This window comes from Oncorhynchus kisutch, linkage group LG28 (assembly GCF_002021735.2).
Source record: "Oncorhynchus kisutch isolate 150728-3 linkage group LG28, Okis_V2, whole genome shotgun sequence".
In the NCBI taxonomy this organism is placed as follows: Eukaryota; Metazoa; Chordata; class Actinopteri; order Salmoniformes; family Salmonidae; genus Oncorhynchus; species Oncorhynchus kisutch.
Genome location: NC_034201.2, coordinates 42,622,851 through 42,647,886, shown reverse-complemented (window position 1 = coordinate 42,647,886; position 25,036 = coordinate 42,622,851). Strand labels below are relative to the sequence as shown.

At 47.5% G+C, this 25,036-nt stretch overlaps 1 protein-coding gene across 2 annotated transcripts in view; it reads left to right on the top strand.

Annotated features, from left to right (window-relative positions):
- The window catches only part of LOC109880018 (ubiquitin domain-containing protein 2), a 67,642-nt gene that overhangs the window by 29,468 nt on the left and 13,138 nt on the right, over window positions 1-25,036 (top strand). The window contains exons 2-4 of one of the 2 annotated variants that reach the window (XM_031808103.1): window positions 8,292-8,528; window positions 11,028-11,124; window positions 11,281-11,405. In XM_031808103.1, coding sequence (XP_031663963.1) covers window positions 8,292-8,528; window positions 11,028-11,124; window positions 11,281-11,405 — 459 coding nt within the window. The remainder of the gene's footprint in view (window positions 1-8,291; window positions 8,529-11,027; window positions 11,125-11,280; window positions 11,406-25,036) is intronic. The other variant, XM_020472244.2, reaches the window with a different exon arrangement.

Sequence of the window (25,036 nt, the reverse complement as noted above, 5' to 3'; positions counted from 1 at the left end):
CCACCCACTTTAACCTATAAAACGGTGTCCAGACTGACAGATACATTACCCCACCCACTTTAACCTATAAAACTGTGTTCAGACGGACAGATACATTACCCCACCCACTTTAACCTACCAAACTGCGTTCAGACTGACAGATACATTACCCCACCCACTTTAACCTACCAAACTGTGTCCAGACTGACAGATACATTACCCCACCCACTCTTACTGTACACTGGGACTGTGTCCAGACTGACAGATACATTACCCCACCCACTTTAACCTACCAAACTGTGTCCAGACTGACAGATACATTACCCCACCCACTTTAACCTATAAAACGGTGTCCAGACTGACAGATACATTACCCCACCCACTTTAACCTATAAAACTGTGTTCAGAAGGACAGATACATTACCCCACCCACTTTAACCTACCAAACTGCGTCCAGACTGATAGATACATTACCCCACCCACTTTAACCTATAAAACTGTGTCCAGACTGACAGATACATTACCCCACCCACTTTAACCTACCAAACTGCGTTCAGACTGACAGATACATTACCCCACCCACTTTAACCTATAAAACTGTGTCCAGACTGACAGATACATTACCCCACCCACTTTAACCTATAAAACTGTGTTCAGACGGACAGATACATTACCCCACCCACTTTAACCTACCAAACTGCGTCCAGACTGACAGATACATTACCCCACCCACTTTAACCTACCAAACTGTGTTCAGACGGACAGATACATTACCCCACCCACTTTAACCTACCAAACTGTGTTCAGACTGACAGATACATTACCCCACCCACTTTAACCTACCAAACTGTGTTCAGACTGACAGATACATTACCCCACCCACTTTAACCTACCAAACTGTGTTCAGACTGACAGATACATTACCCCAACCCAGCTCTTGTGCTGTCTGGCAGATTTTCCACTCTAAGGCTATATGCTGTATGCTGTATGCATGTGATAAATAAGATAAGGAATATACTGTACATACCAGTAAAATTAGGTTTAAAAAACATGAACAAAATAGACCTTTTGGAACAACGGGGACTGTGAAGCAACACAAACATAGGCGCAGACACATGCATACACACACACACAATAACATACGCACTATACACACACGTACACATAGTACTGTAGATATGTGATAGTGGTGGAGTAGGGGCCTGAGGGCACACAGTGTGTTGTGAAATCTATGAATGTAACTGTCATGTTTTTAAAATTGTATAAACTGCCTTAATTCTGCTGGACCCCAGGAAGAGTAACTGCGGCTTTGTTAGCAGCTAATGGGGATCCATAATAAATACAAATGTAATTCTACTAAGTTATGCTAATTCACCTATAGACCGATTAGAATGACCAGTCAAGTGGTATTTCCATCAATGAATAGGCTACAAGGCATTACTTCACAAAGGGTTTTTCTTCTTCTTCTGGACAATTGGCCGGCAACAATTCTATTTATCAGCTTTTCTATTTTTTTAATCTAACAAAAGCCGGCTATTACCAGCTAATGGAAACCCTGTTACCCACCCACTTTAACCTACCAAATTCCACTCCCCTAGTCACAACAAAGATTGGGTGTAACCATGAGTGTGTGTGTGTGTGACCACTAAACCTATGTAGACCGTTCTCCGTGTGAGAACACTTATAAGTCCCTATTAAACGACTGACAGCGACCGGGCGGCCTCTCTCTGCCAAGAAGCTGGGTATCCATGACAACGGTTGTGGAACACACCAGAAATAGTTTAAGTAATTAGGAGATGGGGAAACTCATTGACCAATGAAATGAGGAACGTATAACGTACCGCCCAGCAGACTAACGACCAATCAAATTCACATTGTCATTAGAGAACGACCCATATGGATGTTTTAGGGCTGATACCAGTTTTTGGGGGGGGTCAAGGAGGCCAATGACAGATATTCAATATCATTACATTTAAAAACAATTACGATAACATTTTCCAGACAGCCATTTATGCATCTATTTTTGAATCAAACAATACATTTGACTTTGTTTTTACCAACCTAACTACATAACGGTGATAATTGTATTTGAATGGTAATGAAGATGGCAACGGCTTACTCACAATACAGGTGAATGCATATTCAACAGGAGTATTTGAGCTTGTTTGGGATGACCAGTGTCTAAGGTGCTACAGATGACATTCTGTATTCCTTCCATGTGGGACTTCTACTGGTCAACAACGTTTACATAGAAGCATCACTCCATGTCAAGCCTGTATGGAAGGACATCATATAGGCACTGCTTTTAGTTTGACTATAGAGTAGAAAAAGAAAGGGTAGAAAAGAAAAAAAAAGATTTAAGGACGATGCAAGTTCTGTCTGAATAATTTAAATCTGCCCATAGTTTGAGAAGTGAGAACGCTTCTACATCTTTCTTAGTCCATAAACATGCAGGAAGATTCTTAGCTAGCTAAACCTATTGCTATTTTAAAACACTTCCTTCTTTCCCGTTTTACGGCACTCATTTAATTCGACTGTCAGCTGTCAATTTACAGACACAATTGTGACTGGTCAGATCAGCATACCAGTAAATAGCTAATTTACACCAAAGAGGTTTAGAAACTGTGGTTACACAGCAAGTCAGATGGCTTGTTGCTATGTTGGCTATTAGCTCCTATCTGATATCTTGGCACCATGTTTACCTGGCCAGCTAGCTAGCATTGTAGCTAATATAGCTAGCTAACACCACAGATGAAGGGTTAGTTATCCGTAGTCTTGGCTAACGTGTCAGATAGCTATCTGCTTAGCTAGTTAGCTTGCTTATTGCATGCATAACTCAGCATTGTGCAGTGCTCATTTAAAATAAATAAAGTGTATATAGTTTTTATTTATTTAACCTTTATTTAACTAGGCAAGTCAGTTAAGAACAAATTCTTATTGACAATGACGGCAGTGTTCATGGCTCAGGAGGTGAGTGGTGGCTGGCATAGTAGTAGTTTTGCTATGTAGAAGGACTATTGGCAAAGCCGCAAGAGAATGAACTAGAAAACTAGAAAAGGACAATATCGGTCGTTCACTAGTTACATTTTTGAAATTTAACCAGGCAAGTCCGTTAAGAACACATTCTTATTTACAATGACGGCCTACCCCCGGCCAAACCCGGACGACGCTGAGCCAATTGTGCGCCGCCCTATGGGACTTCCAATCACGGCCGGATGTGATACAGCCTGGATTTAAACCAGGGACTGTTGTGACTTTTCTGCATTGAGATGCAGTGTCTTAAACTGCTGCTCCACTTAGGAGCCCACAGTTGCTAAGCTAATCGCCACGCAATCTAGTGCTGGTCGGTATACCATATTTTACTATATACCGGTATTGATGTACGGACCGGTTTGAGTTTTTACTTTACCTTCTATAGCGGTATTTGAATGTTTGGTTTGTGTCGTGTTTAACGTCCATTTTTATTGTTTATACCTCTACTTGAGTCATCCCTCTCTGCTCTGATTCCAAGTGGCTTTCCTCACAGACCTAGCCCCCCTCTCTGTCACTCAAGGAGTGCGTTTGTTGTTAATTGACCAAATCAAATCAAAGTTTATTTGTCAACTTACAGTGAAATGCTGACTTACAGGCTCTAACCAATAGTGCAAAAAAATTATTAGGTGAACAATAGGTAGGTAAAGAAATAAAACAGTAAAAAGACAGGCTATATACAGTAGAGAGGCTATATACAGTAGAGAGGCTATATACAGTAGAGAGGCTATATACAGTAGAGAGGCTATATACAGTAGCGAGGCTATATACAGTAGAGAGGTTATATACAGTAGAGAGGCTATATACAGTAGAGAGGCTATATACAGTAGAGAGGCTATATACAGTAGCGAGGCTATATACAGTAGAGAGGTTATATACAGTAGAGAGGCTATATACAGTAGAGAGGCTATATACAGTAGCGAGGCTATATACAGTAGAGAGGCTATATACAGTAGAGAGGCTATATACAGTAGAGAGGCCATATACAGTAGAGAGGCTATATACAGTAGAGAGGCTATATACAGTAGAGAGGCTATATACAGTAGTGAGGCTATATACAGTAGAGAGGCTATATACAGTAGCGAGGCTATATACAGTAGCGAGGCTATATACAGTAGAGAGGCTATATACAGTAGAGAGGCTATATACAGTAGAGAGGCTATGTACAGTAGCGAGGCTATATACAGTAGAGAGGCTATATACAGTAGAGAGGCTATATACAGTAGAGAGGCTATGTACAGTAGAGAGGCTATATACAGTAGCGAGGCTATATACAGTAGAGAGGCTACATACAGTAGTGAGGCTATATACAGTAGAGAGGCTATGTACAGTAGAGAGGCTATATACAGTAGAGAGGCTATATACAGTAGAGAGGCTATATACAGTAGCGAGGCTATATACAGTAGAGAGGCTATATACAGTAGTGAGGCTATATACAGTAGAGAGGCTATATACAGTAGAGAGGCTATATACAGTAGAGGCTATATACAGTAGAGAGGCTATATACAGTAGAGAGGCTATATACAGTAGTGAGGCTATATACAGTAGCGAGGCTACATACAGTAGTGAGGCTATATACAGTAGAGAGGCTATATACAGTAGAGAGGCTATATACAGTAGAGGCTATATACAGTAGTGAGACTATATACAGTAGAGAGGCTATATACAGTAGTGAGGCTATATACAGTAGCGAGGCTACATACAGACACCGGTTAGTCAGGCTGATTGAGGTAGTATGTACATGTAGATATGATTAAAGTGACTATGCATATATGATGAACAGAGAGTAGCAGTAGCGTAAAAGAGGGGTTGGCGGGTGGTGGGACACAATGCAGATAGCCCGGTTAGCCAATGTGCTGGAGCACTGGTTGGTTGGGCCAATTGAGGTAGTATGTACATGAATGTGTTGTTAAAGTGACTATGCATATATGATAAACAGAGAGTAACAGCAGCGTAAAAGAGGGGTTGGGGAGGCACACAATGCAAATAGTCTGGGTAGCCATTTGATTACCTGTTCAGTCTTATGGCTTGGGGGTAAAAACTGTTGAGAGGCATTTTTGTCCTAGACTTGGCACTCCGGTAACCGCTTGCCATGCGGTAGTAGAGACCAGTCTATGACTGGGGTGGCTGGGGTCTTTGACACGTGCATTCAGTCTGCATGGTCAATGCAGTACATTAAATGTTGATGACAATAATGTTGTTTCCACTTTGCTTCTTAATATAAATCCACTAGCATTCTATAATTACACTATTAGTATGCGTTTCTTAAATCAGCAAACATCTAGTTTGTTTTTCTTAGCAAGTTTGAGCTAAATCGTGTTAGCCACTAATGCTAATCGCTAGTTAATAAAAGTACTGAGTCAGATCAAACGTAGCTAGCTGATACAGCCTGATACCAATGCTGGTGTAAGCCTAAATCAGCATGTTGTTTGTGCAACAGTATCTTCTAATTTAAAGAGGAATAATCGAAGCATGAATATGTTGGCTACATGAAGAAACATTTTAATGTCGCCAAAGTATATAGGGTCCCCGAGGAAACACTGACCATCACTTTGGTTCCTATCCTGTCACAATAACTCTGGGATTTTCATTCGCTGTCATGTCAAACACTGTATTCAAAGTGCCCACTATTATTTATATTCTAACTATAGAATTATAATAAACATTATATTTCCATGATTCCAACAGTTCATCCAAGTGTTTTTATCTAAATCGCAAGTAAAAATCGCAAGGCATTGTTTTGTTCATAAAGTATCCTAGGATCACTCACCACTCATAAAGCACCCTAGGATCACTCACTACTCATAAAGTATCCTAGGATCACTCACTACTCATAAAGTATCCTAGGATCACTCACCACTCATAAAGCACCCTAGGATCACTCACTACTCATAAAGTATCCTAGGATCACTCACTACTCATAAAGCATCCTAGGATCACTCACTACTCATAAAGCACCCTAGGATCACTCACTACTCATAAAGCACCCTGGGATCACTCACTACTCATAAAGCACCCTGGGATCACTCACTACTCATAAAGCACCCTAGGATCACTCACTACTCATAAAGCACCCTAGGATCACTCACTACTCATAAAGCACCCTGGGATCACTCACTACTCATAAAGCACCCTGGGATCACTCACTACTCATAAAGCACCCTAGGATCACTCACTACTCATAAAGTATCCTAGGATCACTCACTACTCATAAAGTATCCTAGGATCACTCACTACTCATGAAGCACCCTAGGATCACTCACTACTCATAAAGCACCCTGGGATCACTCACTACTCATAAAGCACCCTGGGATCACTCACTACTCATAAAGCACCCTAGGATCACTCACTACTCATAAAGTATCCTAGGATCACTCACTACTCATAAAGTATCCTAGGATCACTCACTACTCATGAAGCACCCTAGGATCACTCACTACTCATAAAGCACCCTGGGATCACTCACTACTCATAAAGTATCCTAGGATCACTCACTACTCATGAAGCACCCTAGGATCACTCACCACTTTTATTATTCAAAAAAACATAAAATAGCATCAAATATTTTGGCCCTATCGCCCAGCCCTAATCCCTTCTAGAAGTCAGGGTATGAGTTGAGAAACCTGCCTATTTCCCTTGAAAGTACGTCATGTTATGATTTCAAAGCTAAACAATATTATTCATGTCATTCATGCTAATTTGGGGTTTTACCCCTGTTGACTCCTGTTGACTCCTTGAAGGAGTGTGCTCTTCGTGGAATTATACCCAGAATGCACCACGCGGCCCATTGACAACGGACCGGCAACACAATGGGCGCTAATAATAATTGAATGGAGTGTCCCATCTCCTCATTTCTTAAAGTATTTCTCAACACATCTGCTGTGCTGTGAGAGAGACATGTGGATGGAACCCACATCATCAGCAGCACCACCCTAGGAGAGCAGAGAGACTCTCTCTCTCTCTCTCTCTCTCTCTCTCTCTCTCTCTCTATAATAGCAGCCAGATGCTTTCCCCAGTAAACCTCCCCTCCACTTCCTCTCCCCTCCCTCCCCACCCTCCACTTCCCCTCCCCTCCCCACCCCTACCCTCCTCCCCACCCCTCCTCTCCCCACCCCTCCCCTCCCTACCCTCCTCTCCCCTCCCCACCCCTCCTCTCCCCTCCCCACCCCTCCTCTCCCCACCCCTCCTCTCCCCTCCCTACCCTCCTCTCCCCTCCCCACCCTCCACTTTTCCACCCCTCCTCTCCCCTCCCTACCCTCCTCTCCCCTCCCCTCCCCTCCCCACCCCTCCTCTGGATTGTACAATCCAGGTGTGCAAAGCTCTTAGAGACTTACCCAGAAAGACTCACACAGCTGTTGGAGACTTACCCAGAAAGACTCACACAGCTCTTAGAGACTTACCCAGAAAGACTCACACAGCTCTTAGAGACTTACCCAGAAAGACTCACACAGCTCTTAGAGACGTACCCAGAAAGACTCACACATCTCTTAGAGACTTACCCAGAAAGACTCACACAGCTCTTAGAGACTTACCCAGAAAGACTCACACAGCTCTTAGAGACTTACCCAGAAAGACTCACACAGCTCTTAGAGACTTACCCAGAAATACACTTTGTCATTATGGGCTATTGTGTGTAGATGGGTGAGAGAATTTTTAACATTTAATCCATTTTGAATTCAGGATGTAACGCATCATAATGTGGAATAAGTCAAGGGGTCTGAGTACTTTCTGAAGGCTCTGTAAATAGTTGTTTATTTTAATTTGATAAACCATTAAATTGCACTTTAGCTGACCTCAGTGGAATTTAAGCAGCATTTTGTCACAAGTGAACATTTGTACTTAGTGTTTAACATTAGAATGACATTACAGCGCAGGAGGCTGCTGAGTGGAGAACGGCTCAATAATGAATGGGAGCAGAGCAAATGGAATGGAAACCATGGAAACCATGTGTTTGATGTAATTGATACCATTCCACTGATTCCGATCCAGTCATGAACACGAGACGGTTCTCCCCAATTAAGGTGCCACCAACCTCCTGTGCATTGCAGTGATGGCACAAAGCCAACACATCACCCTGATAGTGGAATGCTTCACAGAGAGGACTTGAACAGCTGTGATTTAAACTGAGAATGTTTTCAGAAGGTTATGTCCAATCATTACTCTTTCATTTGAACCATGTCTCCCTCCCTCTTTCTCTCTCGGTCTCTCTCTCTCGGCCTCTCTGTTTCTGTCTCTCTTTCTCTCTCGGGTTCTGTCTCTCCCTCTATCTATCTCTCTCTCAGTGGCTCTGGGGCGTAACCAGGCCTTGAAGAGAGAGAAGCCCAAATGGAAGAGTGACTATCCCATGACGGACGGCCAGCTGCGCAGTAAGCGGGATGAGTTCTGGGACACGGCGCCCGCCTTCGAGGGACGCAAGGAGATCTGGGACGCGCTCAAGGCCGCCGCCCAAGCCTTTGAGAGCAACGACCATGAATTGGCCCAGGCCATCATCGACGGGGCCAGCATAACACTGCCACACGGTACGACACACACACATCTGCTCCTCTATGTCTCTATCTATCTTTTCTGTATGTCTGTTAGCCTGTAACATAACACTGCCATGAAGTGGCCCAGGCGGTGCCATACAATACGTAACACACTCCATAGACCCCTGACCCCTATAAGCTCTATCTGTCCCCTCTCTGTCATAGTGTAACACTGACACACGATAAGACACGCAGACGTCTCTCTATCCGTCCCCTCTCTGTCATAGTGTAACACTGACACACGATAAGACACACAGACATCTCTCTATCTGTCCCCTCTCTGTCATAGTGTAACACTGACACACGATAAGACACGCAGACGTCTCTCTATCTGTCCCCTCTCTGTCATAGTGTAACACTGACACACGATAAGACACGCAGACGTCTCTCTATCTGTCCCCTCTCTGTCATAGTGTAACACTGACACACGATAAGACACGCAGACGTCTCTCTATCTGTCCCCTCTCTGTCATAGTGTAACACTGACACACGATAAGACACACAGACATCTCTCTATCTGTCCCCTCTCTGTCATAGTGTAACACTGACACACGATAAGACACACAGACATCTCTCTATCTGTCCCCTCTCTGTCATAGTGTAACACTGACACACGAGAAGACACACAGACATCTCTCTATCTGTCCCCTCTCTGTCATAGTGTAACACTGACACACGATAAGACACACAGACATCTCTCTATCTGTCCCCTCTCTGTCATAGTGTAACACTGACACACGATTAGACACACAGACATCTCTCTCTTCAGTGTGGCTCTCTATCAACAAACGTCACATCTAGACATTTATCTTTCTGTCATCTCTTCATCTACTTCCTCTCTCTTGTCCTCTTTTCTTTTCCATTACCTCCTTTTCTCTTGCCTTCTCTCTCTCTCTCTCTCTCTCTCTTTCTCTCTCTGTCTCTCTCTGTCTCTCTCTCTCTCTCTGTCTCTCTCTCTCTCTCTCTCTCTCTCTCTCTCTCTCTCTCTCTCTCTCTCTCTCTCTCTCTCTCCTCTCTCTCTCTCTCTCTCTCTCTCTCTCTTTTTCTTTTTGGTAAAAGTAGAAGCGTAGTAATGAGTTGCATTTACTGTGCTTCCTTTCACCAATCAGAGGTCTTTATATTGGGAGGGAGTCATTTTGTCCACCAGCAATGGTGAGAGAGAAGTGCAGCGGGATCTTTGGTCCCTGTTACTATCCTGGTCAGGGTCCCTGTTACTATCCTGGTCAGGGTCCATGTTACTATCCTGGTCAGGGTCCCTGTTACTATCCTGGTCAGGGTCCCTGTTACTATCCTGGTCAGGGTCCCTGTTACTATCCTGGGCAGGGTCCCTGTCACTATCCTGGTCAGGGTCCCTGTTACTATCATGGTCAGGGTCCCTGTTACTATCCTGGTCAGGGTCCCTGTTACTATCCTGGGCAGGGTCCCTGTTACTATCCTGGGCAGGGTCCCTGTTACTATCCTGGGCAGGGTCCCTGTTACTATCCTGGTCAGGGTCCCTGTTACTATCCTGGGCAGGGTCCCTGTTACTATCCTGGGCAGGGTCCCTGTTACTATCCTGGTCAGGGTCCCTGTTACTATCCTGGTCAGGGTCCCTGTTACTATCCTGGTCAGGGCCCCTGTTACCCAACCCTGTTTATCTTCACAGGCGATCTCTCGACCGGACCAACCCTGTTTATCTTCACAGACAGTCTCTCGACCGGACCAACCCTGTTCATCTTCGCAGACAGCGTACCTAACTAATGACAGGAGCACAGACAGCGTACCTAACTAATGACAGGAGCACAGACAGCGTACCTAACTAATGACAGGAGCACAGACAGCGTACCTAACTAATGACAGGAGCACAGACAGCGTACCTAACTAATGACAGGAGCACAGACAGCGTACCTAACTAATGACAGGAGCACAGACAGCGTACCTAACTAATGACAGGAGCACAGACAGCGTACCTAACTAATGACAGGAGCACAGACAGCGTACCTAACTAATGACAGGAGCACAGATCTCCAGCTGTTTGTTTGGAATAATGTTTGTGAATGTATTCTAGATGGACTTTACTGCTGAGAGGCATAAAATGACAAATGTTTCCTGGTGTATCTGTGGAGCTGCCTTAATGTGCACCACACACACACACACACACACAGACAAAAACACACACACACACACACACACACACACACACACACACACACACACACACACACACACACACACACACACACACACACACACACACACACACACAGACAAAAACACACACACACACACACACACACACACACACAGACAAAAACACACACACACACACACACACACACACACACACACACACACACACACACACACACACACACACACACAGACAAAAACACACACACACACACAGACAAAAACACACATACACACATACACACATTCATACACACCTCTTCATAAAGTTGACATATCACCAGTAATGCAATATGGTTAACGCACAGTTTTCCTGTTTCACAGTTGTACAGCAGCTTTTAGATCGGGTCTCGGAAGCTCTCAGCAAGGTTATCTACGCTACCAGAGTGCTGCCTTATCAGAAAATGGATTTGGCCAAGAGGTATTGTTAATCTCTCCAGAGCCTGTTCTCTGCCACAGTCGCTCCATTGTGCACCGAGTCATCTTTATCTCCCCTGCCAATCGGTGGCCTTTTTGGCTCAGACAGGGTGTCACTGGTTTGGTGTAAATCAAAAATGTGTATTTCCCTCTTGTCCAGATTAGCTGGGTTGGGTGCTGAGGACTGCTGTCGGTATCTCCTGAGAGAGCAGAGGAAAACACCATCTATTACACAGCATTCACTGGCAGACAGACATTCTCATCGACGGGGCTGTAGCGGAGCAGGTTGAGAGCTTCAAGTTCCTTGGTGTCCACATCACCAACAAACTAACATGGTCCAAGCACACCAAGACAGTTGTGAAGAGGGCACGACAAAACCTATTCCCCCTCAGGAGACTGCCCCCCCCCTCTTTTACGCTGCTGCTATTCTGTTTATTATCTCTGCATAGTCACTTTAATAACTCTAACTACATGTACATATTACCTCAATTACCTCGACTAGATTGACTCTTTACTGGTACCCCCCTGTATATAGCCTCCACATTGACTCTGTACTGGTTCCCCCTGTATATAGCCTCCACATTGACTCTGTACTGGTTCCCCCTGTATATAGCCTCCACATTGACTCTGTACTGGTTCCCCCTGTATATAGCCTCCACATTGACTCTGTACTGGTTCCCCCTGTATATAGTCTCCACATTGACTCTGTACTGGTTCCCCCTGTATATAGTCTCCACATTGACTCTGTACTGGTTCCCCCTGTATATAGCCTCCACATTGACTCTGTACTGGTTCCCCCTGTATATAGTCTCCACATTGACTCTGTACTGGTTCCCCCTGTATATAGTCTCCACATTGACTCTGTACTGGTTCCCCCTGTATATAGCCTCCACATTGACTCTGTACAGGATCCCCCTGTATATAGTCTCCACATTGACTCTGTACTGGTTCCCCCTGTATATAGTCTCCACATTGACTCTGTACTGGTTCCCCCTGTATATAGCCTCCACATTGACTCTGTACTGGTTCCCCCTGTATATAGTCTCCACATTGACTCTGTACTGGTTCCCCCTGTATATAGTCTCCACATTGACTCTGTACTGGTTCCCCCTGTATATAGCCTCCACATTGACTCTGTACTGGTTCCCCCTGTATATAGTCTCCACATTGACTCTGTACTGGTTCCCCCTGTATATAGTCTCCACATTGACTCTGTACTGGTTCCCCCTGTATATAGTCTCCACATTGACTCTGTACTGGTTCCCCCTGTATATAGCCTCCACATTGACTCTGTACTGGTTCCCCCTGTATATAGTCTCCACATTGACTCTGTACTGGTTCCCCCTGTATATAGCCTCCACATTGACTCTGTACTGGTTCCCCCTGTATATAGTCTCCACATTGACTCTGTACTGGTTCACCCTGTATATAGTCTCCACATTGACTCTGTACTGGTTCCCCCTGTATATAGCCTCCACATTGACTCTGTACTGGTTCCCCCTGTATATAGTCTCCACATTGACTCTGTACTGGTTCCCCCTGTATATAGTCTCCACATTGACTCTGTACTGGTTCCCCCTGTATATAGCCTCCACATTGACTCTGTACTGGTTCCCCCTGTATATAGTCTCCACATTGACTCTGTACCGGTACCCCCTGTATATAGCCTCCACATTGACTCTGTACCGGTACCCCCTGTATATAGCCTCCACATTGACTCTGTACCGGTACCCCCTGTATATAGTCTCCACATTGACTCTGTACTGGTTCCCCCTGTATATAGTCTCGCTATTGTTATTTTACTGCAGCTCTTTAATTATTTGTAACTTTTTTTCTGGGTGGTAGGTAGCCTAGTGGTTAGAGTGTAGAGGTGGTAGGTAGCCTAGTGGTTAGAGTGTAGGGGTGGTAGGTAGCCTAGTGGTTAGAGTGTAGGGGTGGTAGGTAGACTAGTGGTTAGAGTGTAGGGGTGGTAGGTAGCCTAGTGGTTAGAGTGTAGAGGTGGTAGGTAGCCTAGTGGTTAGAGTGTAGGGGTGGTAGGTAGCCTAGTGGTTAGAGTGTAGGGGTGGTAGGTAGCCTAGTGGTTAGAGTGTAGGGGTGGTAGGTAGACTAGTGGTTAGAGTGTAGGGGTGGTAGGTAGACTAGTGGTTAGAGTGTAGGGGTGGTAGGTAGCCTAGTGGTTAGAGTGTAGAGGTGGTAGGTAGCCTAGTGGTTAGAGTGTAGGGGTGGTAGGTAGCCTAGTGGTTAGAGTGTAGGGGCGGTAGGTAGACTAGTGGTTAGAGTGTAGGGGTGGTAGGTAGCCTAGTGGTTAGAGAGTAGGGGGGGTAGGTAGCCTAGTGGTTAGAGTGTAGAGGTGGTAGGTAGCCTAGTGGTTAGAGTGTAGGGGCGGTAGGTAGCCTAGTGGTTAGAGTGTAGGGGCGGTAGGTAGCCTAGTGGTTAGAGTGTAGGGGTGGTAGGTAGCCTAGTGGTTAGAGTGTAGAGGTGGTAGGTAGCCTAGTGGTTAGAGTGTAGGGGTGGTAGGTAGCCTAGTGGTTAGAGTGTAGGGGTGGTAGGTAGCCTAGTGGTTAGAGTGTAGGGGTGGTAGGTAGACTAGTGGTTAGAGTGTAGGGGTGGTAGGTAGCCTAGTGGTTAGAGCGTATGGGTGGTAGGTAGCCTAGTGGTTAGAGAGTAGGGGTGGTAGGTAGCCTAGTGGTTAGAGTGTAGAGGTGGTAGGTAGCCTAGTGGTTAGAGTGTAGGGGTGGTAGGTAGCCTAGTGGTTAGAGTGTAGGGGTGGTAGGTAGCCTAGTGGTTAGAGAGTAGGGGTGGTAGGTAGCCTAGTGGTTAGAGTGTAGAGGCGGCAGGTAGGCTAGTGGTTAGAGTGTAGGGGTGGTAGGTAGCCTAGTGGTTAGAGTGTAGGGGTGGTAGGTAGCCTAGTGGTTAGAGTGTAGGGGTGGTAGGTAGACTAGTGGTTAGAGTGTAGGCGTGGTAGGTAGCCTAGTGGTTAGAGTGTAGAGGCGGCAGGTAGCCTAGTGGTTAGAGTGTAGGGGTGGTAGGTAGACTAGTGGTTAGAGTGTAGGGGTGGTAGGTAGCCTAGTGGTTAGAGTGTAGAGGCGGCAGGTAGCCTAGTGGTTAGAGAGTAGGGGCGGTAGGTAGCCTAGTGGTTAGAGTGTAGGGGCGGTAGGTAGCCTAGTGGTTAGAGTGTAGGGGTGGTAGGTAGCCTAGTGGTTAGAGTGTAGGGGCGGTAGGTAGACTAGTGGTTAGAGTGTAGGGGTGGTAGGTAGCCTAGTGGTTAGAGTGTAGGGGTGGTAGGTAGACTAGTGGTTAGAGTGTAGGGGTGGTAGGTAGACTAGTGGGTTAGAGTGTAGGGGCGGTAGGTAGCCTAGTGGTTAGAGTGTAAGGGTGGTAGGGAGACTAGTGGTTAGAGTGTAGGGGTGGTAGGTAGCCTAGTGGTTAGAGTGTAGGGGCGGTAGGTAGCCTAGTGGTTAGAGTGTAGGGGTGGTAGGTAGCCTAGTGGTTAGAGTGTAGGGGCGGTAGGGTAGCCTAGTGGTTAGAGTGTAGGGGTGGTAGGTAGGCTAGTGGTTAGAGTGTAGGGGTGGTAGGTAGACTAGTGGTTAGAGTGTAGAGGCGGCAGGTAGCCTAGTGGTTAGAGTGTAGGGGTGGTAGGTAGACTAGTGGTTAGAGAGTAGGGTGGTAGGTAGCCTAGTGGTTAGAGTGTAGGGGTGGTTGGAAGCCTAGTGGTTAGAGTGTAGGGGTGGTAGGTAGTCTAATGGTTAGAGTGTAGGTTTGGTAGGTAGTCTATTGGTTAGAGTGTAGGGGTGGTAGGTAGTCTAGTGGTTAGAGTGTAGGGGTGGTTGGTAACCTAGTGGTTAGAGCGTAGGGGCGGTAGGTAGCCTAGTGGTTAGAGCGTTGGCCCAGTAACAGAAAAGTTGGTAGAACAAATCCCTGAGCTAACAAGGTAAAAATCTGTCATTCTCCTCCTGAACAGGGAAGTTAACTCACTGCTCCCCGGTAGACTGTCATTATAAATAAGAATTTGTTATTAACTGACTTGCCTGGTTAAATAAAAACATAATTTTGTTGATGGTATTTTTCTTAAAACTGTATTTGGTTAAGGGCTTGTAAGTAAACATTTCACTGTAAGGTGTATTGTATTAGCATGTGACAAATACAATTTGATGATTTGTTTTACATGTGAGTAATTTAGCAGACAGAGCGACTTATAGTATTGAGTGCATATATACTGGTCCCCTGTGGGAATTGAACTCACAACCCAGACATTGGCAGCGCCATGCTGAGCCACAAGAGACCCCCCCCCCCCCCCCCCGTGTGGCAGACAGACAGACAGGAATCTCACAAGCAGGTTTCTTTCTCTTTGTTTGTCTCTCTCTTTCTCTCTCTCTCTCTCTCTCTCTCTCTCTCTCTCTCTCTCTACCTCCTCTCTCTCTCTCTCTCTCTCTCTCTCTCTCCCCTCTCTCTCTCTCTCTCTCTCTCTCTCTACCTCCTCTCTCTCTCTCTCTCTCTCTCTACCTCCTCTCTCTCTCTCTCTCTCTCTCTCTCTCTCTCTCTCTCTCTCTCTACCTCCTCTCTCTCTCCTCTCTCTCTCTCTCTCTCTCTCTCTCTCTCTCTCTCTCTACCTCCTCTCTCTCTCTCTCTCTCTCTCTCTACCTCCTCTCTCTCTCTCTCTCTCTCTCTCTCTCTCTACCCTCTCTCTCTCTCTCTCTCTCTCTCTCTCTCTCTCTCTCTCTCTCTCTCTCTCTCTCTCTCTCTCTCTCTCTCTCTCTCTCTCTCTACCTCCTCTCTCTCTCTACCTCCTCTCTCTCTCTCTCTCTCTACCTCCTCTCTCTCTCTCTCTCTCTCTACCTCCTCTCGCTCTCTCTCTCTACCAGCTCTCTCTCTACCTCTCTCTCTCTCTCTCTACCTCCCCTCTCTCTCTCTCTCTCTCTCTCTCTCTCTCTCTCTCTCTCTCTCACCCCTCTCTACCTCCTCTCTCTTTCCCTCTATCTCTCTCTACCTCCTCTCTCTTTCCCCCTCTGTCTCTCACACACAAAGGAAATTCAAATCACCAGGGTTCAGTCAATGTAGAATATCTCCTCCTCTCGGCCCTCTCCTGACATTGTCAGGCCGTGTGTTACCATGTACATTCACTCTTCCTTTTGTCTTGTCAACATACTTTCTTATTGCCGTAGCTGTTAACATTTCTGACTGCTAGACTAGTCAAAATCAAGTCAAATCAAATTGTATGTTATTGTGAGTGAAATGCTTGTGCTTCTAGACAGTGCAGCAATATCTAACAGGTAACATCTAACAATTTCACAACAAAACCTAATACACACAATCTTTTTCATAACTATACTAGGACCGGTTTGGTTATGACAGGGTCAGTTGACACTGTTCCAGGGTCAGTTTTCCCTCCGGTGCATTTCTTTTAGACACGCCAGTCCTGGACCCGTATCCACACAACTGTCTCCGAGTAGAAGTACTGATCTAGGATCAGTTTAGCCTTTAAATGAATCAGATTGTATGGACAGAGGTATTGACAGATACTAGATCAACACGCCCACTATTAGACACTTTGTGGATACGGGCTTCGTTCTACAATGAGTTGGCTGGAACTACAAAGTTAAATATGGCCTGACATAATTATGAGTTACACCTGTACAACCCAGCACATCATCCCCCCTCCAGAACTGCTGTCTGACACAGATGCTGAAATGAGGCCTGGCTATTTAGGGTATGCTCATGAGAGAGAGAGAGAGAGAGAGAGAGAGAGGTGGGGAGGGAGAGAGAGGGAGAGAGAGAGAGAGAGAGAGGTGGGGAGAGAGAGAGAGGTGGGGAGGGCGAGAGAGAGAGAGGTGGGGAGGGCGAGAGAGAGAGAGAGGTGGGGAGGGAGAGAGAGAGAGAGGTGGGGAGGTAGAGAGAGAGAGAGGTGGGGAGGGAGAGAGAGAGAGGTGGGGAGGGAGAGAGAGAGAGATGATTGTTTTGAAGGGCAGGCAGGCATGGACACAGGAAGGCAGGGTGACAGACGGACAGGGAGACAGACAGTCAGGGAGACAGACAGGCAGGGAGACAGACAGGCAGGGTGACAGACAGACAGGCAGGGAGACAGACAAGCAGGCAGACAGGGTGACAGGCAGGCAGGGTGACAGACAGGCAGGCAGGGAGTCAGTCAGGGTGACAGACAAGCAGGGAGACAGACAGGCAGGCAGGTAGGGTGACAGGCAGGCGGGGTGACAGACCTGCAGGGAGACAGACAGGCAAGGAGTCAGACAGGCAGGCAGGTAGGGTGACAGACAGGCAGGGGGAGACAGGCAAGGGGTCAGACAGGCAGGCAGGCTGGGTGACAGACAAGCAGGGAGACAGACAGGCAGGGTGACAGACAGGCAGGCAGGGAGTCAGTCAGGGTGACAGACAAGCAGGGAGACAGACAGGCAGGCAGGTAGGGTGACAGACAGACAGGCAGGCGGGGGTGACAGACCGGCAGGGAGACAGACAGGCAAGGAGTCAGACAGGCAGGCAGGTAGGGTGACAGACAGGCAGGGGGAGACAGGCAAGGGGTCAGACAGGCAGGCAGGTAGGGTGACAGACATACAGGCAGGCAGGCAGGGTGACAGACAGGCAGGGAGACAGACAGGCAATGAGTCAGACAGGCAGGGAGGGAGTCAGACAGGCGGTCAGGCAGGGAGACATGCAGGTCAGACAGGCAGGTAGACAGACAGGCAAGGAGTCAGACAGGCAGTCAGGGAGACAGACAGGCAGTCAGGGAGACAGACAGGCAGTCAGGGAGACAGACAGGCAGTCAGGGAGTCGGGCAGGCAGGGAATCAGACAGGGAGTCAGGCAGGGAGTCGGACAGGCAGGGAGTCGGACAGGCAGGGAGTCGGACAGGCAGGAAGTCGGACAGGCAGGGAGACAGACAGGCAGGGAGTCGGACAGGCGGGGAGCCGGACAGGCAGGGAGCCGGACAGGCAGGGAGTCAGACAGGTAGTCGGACAGGCTGTCAGGGAGTCGGACAGGCTGTCAGGGAGTCGGACAGGCTGTCAGGGAGTCAGACAGACTGTCAGTGAGTCAGACAGGCTGTCAGGGAGACTGGGAGGCAGGGAGACAGACAGGCTGTCAGGGAGACAGGCGGGCAAACGGGACAGACAGACACACAGAATGACAGATGGACTGACAGACAGCTTGTGACATGTATGTTTCCAGGTGCAAGCTGTGGCTCAGTGTTTTCTGATGACTACAGTTGGTGTGAACCAAGAGGAGCCCAGGACACTTGAGCTGTCTGCTCTGCTGTCATGTTCTCTTACGCCACCTGGAGGAATGGACGAGCAGAGCACTACGCTTCATCTCAACAGATCTGTGGGGGCTCTGGGGCCAGGCCTGAAGCTCTGACTCAGTTAACTTTTAATGTGACGTGCACAAGTACAATGAAATGCCTTCCTTGCAAACTATAAACCCAACAATGTGGTAATCAATTTCAATGTAGTACTAAACATAACATGGTAGAACAATGACACCTTCCTGGAACGGAGTCACATTCACCACAGTTCACCTGTAACATTTAATATCAAATCATTCCCAGTGTAAATAGTGACTTTTACTGAGTAATTCAGAGTCGTGGTGGAGGCTGTGAGGTGGTCTGGCGCTGAATGTGAGAGTAGAGCGCAGCCCCTGTTTAGGACAGCCTCGTGGAGGACAGCCTCGTGGAGGACAGCCTCGTGGAGCACCGCTTCGTGGAGCACAGCTTCGTGGAGCACAGCCTCGTGGAGGACAGCCAGCCTCGTGGGGGATAGCCTCGTGGAGGACAGCCTCGTGGAGCACAGCCTCGTGGAGCACAGCCTCGTGGAGGACAGCCAGCCTCGTGGGGGATAGCCTCGTGGAGGACAGCCTCGTGGAGCACAGCCTCGTGGAGCACAGTCTCGTGGGGGACAGCCTCTCCTCTTTCATGTGTACCCCTGTGGCCGGCGGGTGGTGTGTGTGTGTGTGTGTGTGTGTGTGTGTGTGTGTGTGTGTGTGTGTGTGTGTGTGTGTGTTTATAGCAGCGAAACAAACTGCTAGCTGAAAGGTTAGTTCTCTCCCGGGTTCCACTTCTAAGTGTCAGCAGCACAGGTGGATCAAAGACCACCTCGTCGTCTCCGCTAAATATAGGACCCCGCTGAGAGGTCACAACACTGCCCGATTAGAAACAGTCCTCCACTGCATCCCTGTATTCACACAGTATCAGAACCCTCCTGTTCCCTGTATTCACACAGTAGTAGAACCCTCCTGTTCCCTGTATTCACACAGTAGTAGAACCCTCCTGTTCCCTGTATTCACACTGTAGCAGATTCCTCCTGTTCCCTGTATTCACACAGTATCAGAACTCTCCTGTTCCCTGTATTCACACTGTAGTAGAACCCTCCTGTTCCCTGTATTCACACTGTAGCAAGTAGAACCCTCCTGTTCCCTGTATTCACACAGTATCTGATTCCTCCTGTTCCCTGTATTCACACAGTAGGCCTATATAGCAGTCCCCCGACTACACTGAGCATTACACTGCAGTAAACTCAACAGCACCAGAAACAGTCCCCTCACTACAGCACCAGAAACAGTCCCCTCACTACAGCACCAGAAACAGTCCCCTCACTACAGCACCAGAAACAGTCCCCTCACAGCACACTGCAATCAATCAATCAATCAAATTTAACTTATTAAGCCATTTTTACATCAGCCGATGTCACTCCCTAGAAAGGAAGGAACCTAGGTAGAAACCTAGAGAGGAACCAGGCTCTGAGGGGTGGCCAGTCCTCTTCTGGCTGTGCCGGGTGGACAGAGAAGGCTCTGAGTGGTGGACAGAGAAGGCTCTGAGGGTGGACAGAGAAGGCTCTGAGGGTGGGCAGAGAAGGCTCTGAGGGGTGAACAGAGAAGGCTCTGAAAGGTGGACAGAGAAGGCTCTGAGAGGTGGACAGAGAAGGCTCTGAGGGTGGGCAGAGAAGGCTCTGAGGGTGGACAGAGAAGGCTCTGAGAGGTGGACAGAGAAGGCTCGTGAGGGGTGGACAGAGAAGGCTCGTGAGGGGTGGACAGAGAAGGCTCTGAAAGGTGGACAGAGAAGGCTCTGAAAGGTGGACAGAGAAGGCTCTGAGAGGTGGACAGAGAAGGCTCTGAGAGGTGGACAGAGAAGGCTCTGAGAGGTGGACAGAGAAGGCTCTGAGGGTGGACAGAGAAGGCTCTGAGGGTGGACAGAGAAGGCTCTGAGGGTGGACAGAGAAGGCTCTGAGGGGTGAACAGAGAAGGCTCTGAGGGTGGACAGAGAAGGCTCTGAAGGTGGACAGAGAAGGCTCTGAGGGGTGAACAGAGAAGGCTCTGAGGGTGGACAGAGAAGGCTCTGAGGGGTGAACAGAGAAGGCTCTGAGGGGTGAACAGAGAAGGCTCTGAGAGGTGGACAGAGAAGGCTCTGAGTGGTGGACAGTCCTCTTCTGGCATTTCCAGGTAGAGATTATAACAGAACATGGCCATTTAATGCCAGATTGTTCTTCAAGATGTCCATACGTTCATAGATGACCAGCAGGGTCAGATAATAATAATCACAGTGGTTGTAGAGGGTGCAACAGGTCAGCACCTCAGGAGTAAATGTCAGTTGGCTTTTCATAGCTGAGCTTTCAGAGATCGAGACAGCAGGTGCGGTAGAGAGAGATTCCAAAACAGCAGGTCTGGGACAAGGTAGCACATCCAGTGAACAGGTCAGGGTTCCTTGGCCGCAGGCAGAACAGGAGTAGCAGCTCGACCAAGTGGACTGGGGACCTGAGGCATGATCCTAGAGCCTCCGCGAAGGGACGGACAGAGGGAGAGAGAGAGAATTAGACGGAGCATACTTAAATTCACACAGGACACCAGATAAGACAGGATAATTACACCAGATATAACAGACTGATCCTAGCCCCCCGGCACATAGACTATTGCAGCATAGATACTGGAGACTGAGACGGGTGGTTCGGGGGACACTGTGGCCCCGTCCGACTATACCCCCGGACAGGGCCAACCAGGCAACCCTACCCACTTTGCCAAAGTACAGCCGAGTCTTCGTCTCTCACATGGATAGGCAGACCATTCCATAAAAATGGAGCTCTATGGGAGAAAGCCCTGCCTCCAGCTGTTTGCTTAGAAATTCCAGGGAGAATTCTTTTGTTAAACTAGGGAAGTCAGTTAAGAACAAATTCTTAATCACATTGAAAGTCTACCAGGGAACAGTGGGTTAGCTTCCTTGTTCAGGGGCAGAATTACTGATTTTTACCTTGTCAGCTCAGGGATTAGATCCAGCAACCTTTCGGTTACTGGCCTAACCACTAGGCTACCTGCGCCCCGATATAGTAAGGAGGCCTGCGCCTTGTGACCGTAGCGTATGTGTAGGTATGCAAGGCAGGACCAAATCGTGAAGATAGGTAGGAGCAAGCCCATGTAATGCTTTGTGGGTTAGCAGTAAAACCTTGAAATCAGCCCTTGCCTTAACAGGAAGTCAGTGTAGGGAGGCTAGCACTGGAGTAATATGATCAAATTTGTTGGGTTCTAGTCAGGATTCTAGGAGCCGTATTTAGCACTAACTGAAGTTTATTTCGTGTTTTATCCGGGTAGCCGGAAAGTAGAGCATTGCAGTAGTCTAACCTAGAAGTGACAAAAGCATGGATTAGCTTTTCTGTGTCATTTTTGGACAGAAAGTTTCTGATTTTTGCAATGTTACGTAGATGGAAAAAAAGCTGTTCATAAAACAGTCTTGATATGTTCGTCAAAAGTTCAGGGTCCAGAGTAACGCCGAGGTCTTTCACAGTTTTATTTGAGACGACTGTACAACCATCAAGATGAATTGTCAGATCCAACAGAAGATCTCTTTGTTTCTTGGCGCCTAGAACAAACATCTCTGTTTTGTTTTGAGTTTAAAAGTAGAACATTTGCAGCCATCCACTTCCTTATGTCTGAAACAAAGGCTTCTAGCGAAGGCAATTTTAGGGCTTCAACATGTTTCATTGAAATATACAGCTGTGTGTTGTCTGCATAGCAGTGAAAGTTAACAGTGTATTTCCGAATGACGTCACCAAGAGGTAGAATATATAGTGAAAACAACCAAACGGAACCTTGAGGAACTCCAAAACGTACAGTTGATTTGTCAGGAGGACAAACCATCCACAGAGACAAACTGATATCTTTCCGACAGATAAGATCTAAACCAGGTCAGAACTTGTCCTCGTAGACCAATTAGGGTTTCTAATTTCTCCGCAAGAATGTCATGTTCGATGGTCTCAAAAGCAGCACTAAGGTCTAGGAGCACGAGGACAGACGCAGATCCTCGGTCTGACTCCACTGGAAGGTCATGTATCACCTTCACCAGTACAGCCTCAGTGCATTTCGTGTACATTGTTTGTCTTCAGGAAGGCAGTGAGTTCCTGCGCAAACAGATTTTTCTAAAATTCTTGAGAGATACGGGAGGTTTGATTTAGGATGATCGTTTTTTACATTTACCGGGTCAAGGTTTGGCTTGTTGGTCTGTAAGTGGTCACTTCGTATTATGACAGAATAAACATTTCAGTACTGCAGTGAAGGGAGCCTATCACACAGGAACACAGGAGACAGACTGAACTGAAAGCACTTGATACCTCTGGTCCTCCCTTCTTCTGTGGTCTGGATCTACACAGACCAATAATATAACAATATAAACTGGGTGGGAAGGAGACGTGTCCAAGCTGCTGTAACCATAACATAACTAGTCTATGGAGATCTGGGGTCCAGAGTGCCTCCCGAGTGGCGCAGCGGTCTAAGGCACTTCATCACAGTGCTAGAGGTGTCACTACAGACCCGGGTTTGATCCCCGGCTGTATCACCACTGGCCGTGATCGGGAATCCCATAGGGCGGTGCACAATTGGGTTAGGGGAGGGTTTGGCCGGGGGTAGGCCGTCGTTGTGAATAAACATGTGTTCCTAACTGACTTGCCTAGTTAAATAAATACAAATATGGAGACCTTATTGAGTTACAATACTGAAGCAACATGCAGCCATTATACAGGCTGAATACTCCATTACATATTCCACTTGGCTGGGGCTGGTTTTCCTGCTCGTCAACATTTTATAAGCAGCAACAGCAGTGTATCTAGAGTGGATTAAGGAAACTCTCTCCTCCTCTCTCCTGTCCTGTCCTGTCAGCACTACTCTTGTTCACAGTCTGTGGGCCTGTGAGAGAGATAACCCACTTTACTGTGTAGTGGGCCTGTGAGAGAGAGAACCCACTTTACTGTGTAGTGGGCCTGTGTGAGGGAGAGAACCCACTTTACTGTGTAGTGGGCCTGTGAGAGAGAGAGAACCCACTTTACTGTGTAGTGGGCCTGTGAGGGAGAGAACCCACTTTACTGTGTAGTGGGCCTGTGAGAGAGAGAGAACCCACTTTACTGTGTAGTGGGCCTGTGAGAGAGAGAACCCACTTTACTGTGTAGTGGGCCTGTGAGAGAGAGAACCCACTTTACTGTGTAGTGGGCCTGTGAGAGAGAGAACCCACTTTACTGTGTAGTGGGCCTGTGAGAGAGAGAACCCACTTTACTGTGTAGTGGGCCTGTGAGAGAGAGAACCCACTTTACTGTGTAGTGGGCCTGTGAGAGAGAGAACCCACTTTACTGTGTAGTGGGCCTGTGAGAGAGAGAACCCACTTTACTGTGTAGTGGGCCTGTGAGAGAGATAACCCACTTTACTGTGTAGTGGGCCTGTGAGAGAGAGAGAACCCACTTTACTGTGTAGTGGGCCTGTGAGAGAGAGAGAACCCACTTTACTGTGTAGTGGGCCTGTGAGAGAGAGAACCCACTTTACTGTGTAGTGGGCCTGTGAGAGAGAGAACCCACTTTACTGTGTAGTGGGCCTGTGAGAGAGAGAACCCACTTTACTGTGTAGTGGGCCTGTGAGAGAGAGAACCCACTTTACTGTGTAGTGGGCCTGTGAGAGAGATAACCCACTTTACTGTGTAGTGGGCCTGTGAGAGAGAGAACCCACTTTACTGTGTAGTGGGCCTGTGAGAGAGAGAACCCACTTTACTGTGTAGTGGGCTTGTGAGAGAGATAACCCACTTTACTGTGTAGTGGGCCTGTGAGAGAGAGAACCCACTTTACTGTGTAGTGGGCCTGTGAGAGAGAGAGAACCCACTTTACTGTGTAGTGGGCCTGTGAGAGAGAGAGAACCCACTTTACTGTGTAGTGGGCCTGTGTGAGAGAGAGAACCCACTTTACTGTGTAGTGGGCCTGTGAGAGAGACAACCCACTTTACTGTGTAGTGGGCCTGTGAGAGAGAGAGAACCCACTTTACTGTGTAGTGGGCCTGTGAGAGAGATGACCCACTTTACTGTGTAGTGGGCCTGTGAGAGAGATAACCCACTTTACTGTGTAATGGGCCTGTGAGAGAGATAACCCACTTTACTGTGTAGTGGGCCTGTGAGAGAGATAACCCACTTTACTGTGTAGTGGGCCTGTGTGAGAGAGATAACCCACTTTACTGTGTAGTGGGCCTGTGAGAGAGAGAACCCACTTTACTGTGTAGTGGGCCTGTGAGAGAGAGAACCCACTTTACTGTGTAGTGGGCCTGTGAGAGAGAGAACCCACTTTACTGTGTAGTGGGCCTGTGAGAGAGATAACCCACTTTACTGTGTAGTGGGCCTGTGAGAGAGAGAACCCACTTTACTGTGTAGTGGGCCTGTGAGAGAGAGAACCCACTTTACTGTGTAGTGGGCTTGTGAGAGAGATAACCCACTTTACTGTGTAGTGGGCTTGTGAGAGAGATAACCCACTTTACTGTGTAGTGGGCCTGTGAGAGAGAGAACCCACTTTACTGTGTAGTGGGCCTGTGAGAGAGAGAGAACCCACTTTACTGTGTAGTGGGCCTGTGAGAGAGAGAACCCACTTTACTGTGTAGTGGGCCTGTGAGAGAGAGAACCCACTTTACTGT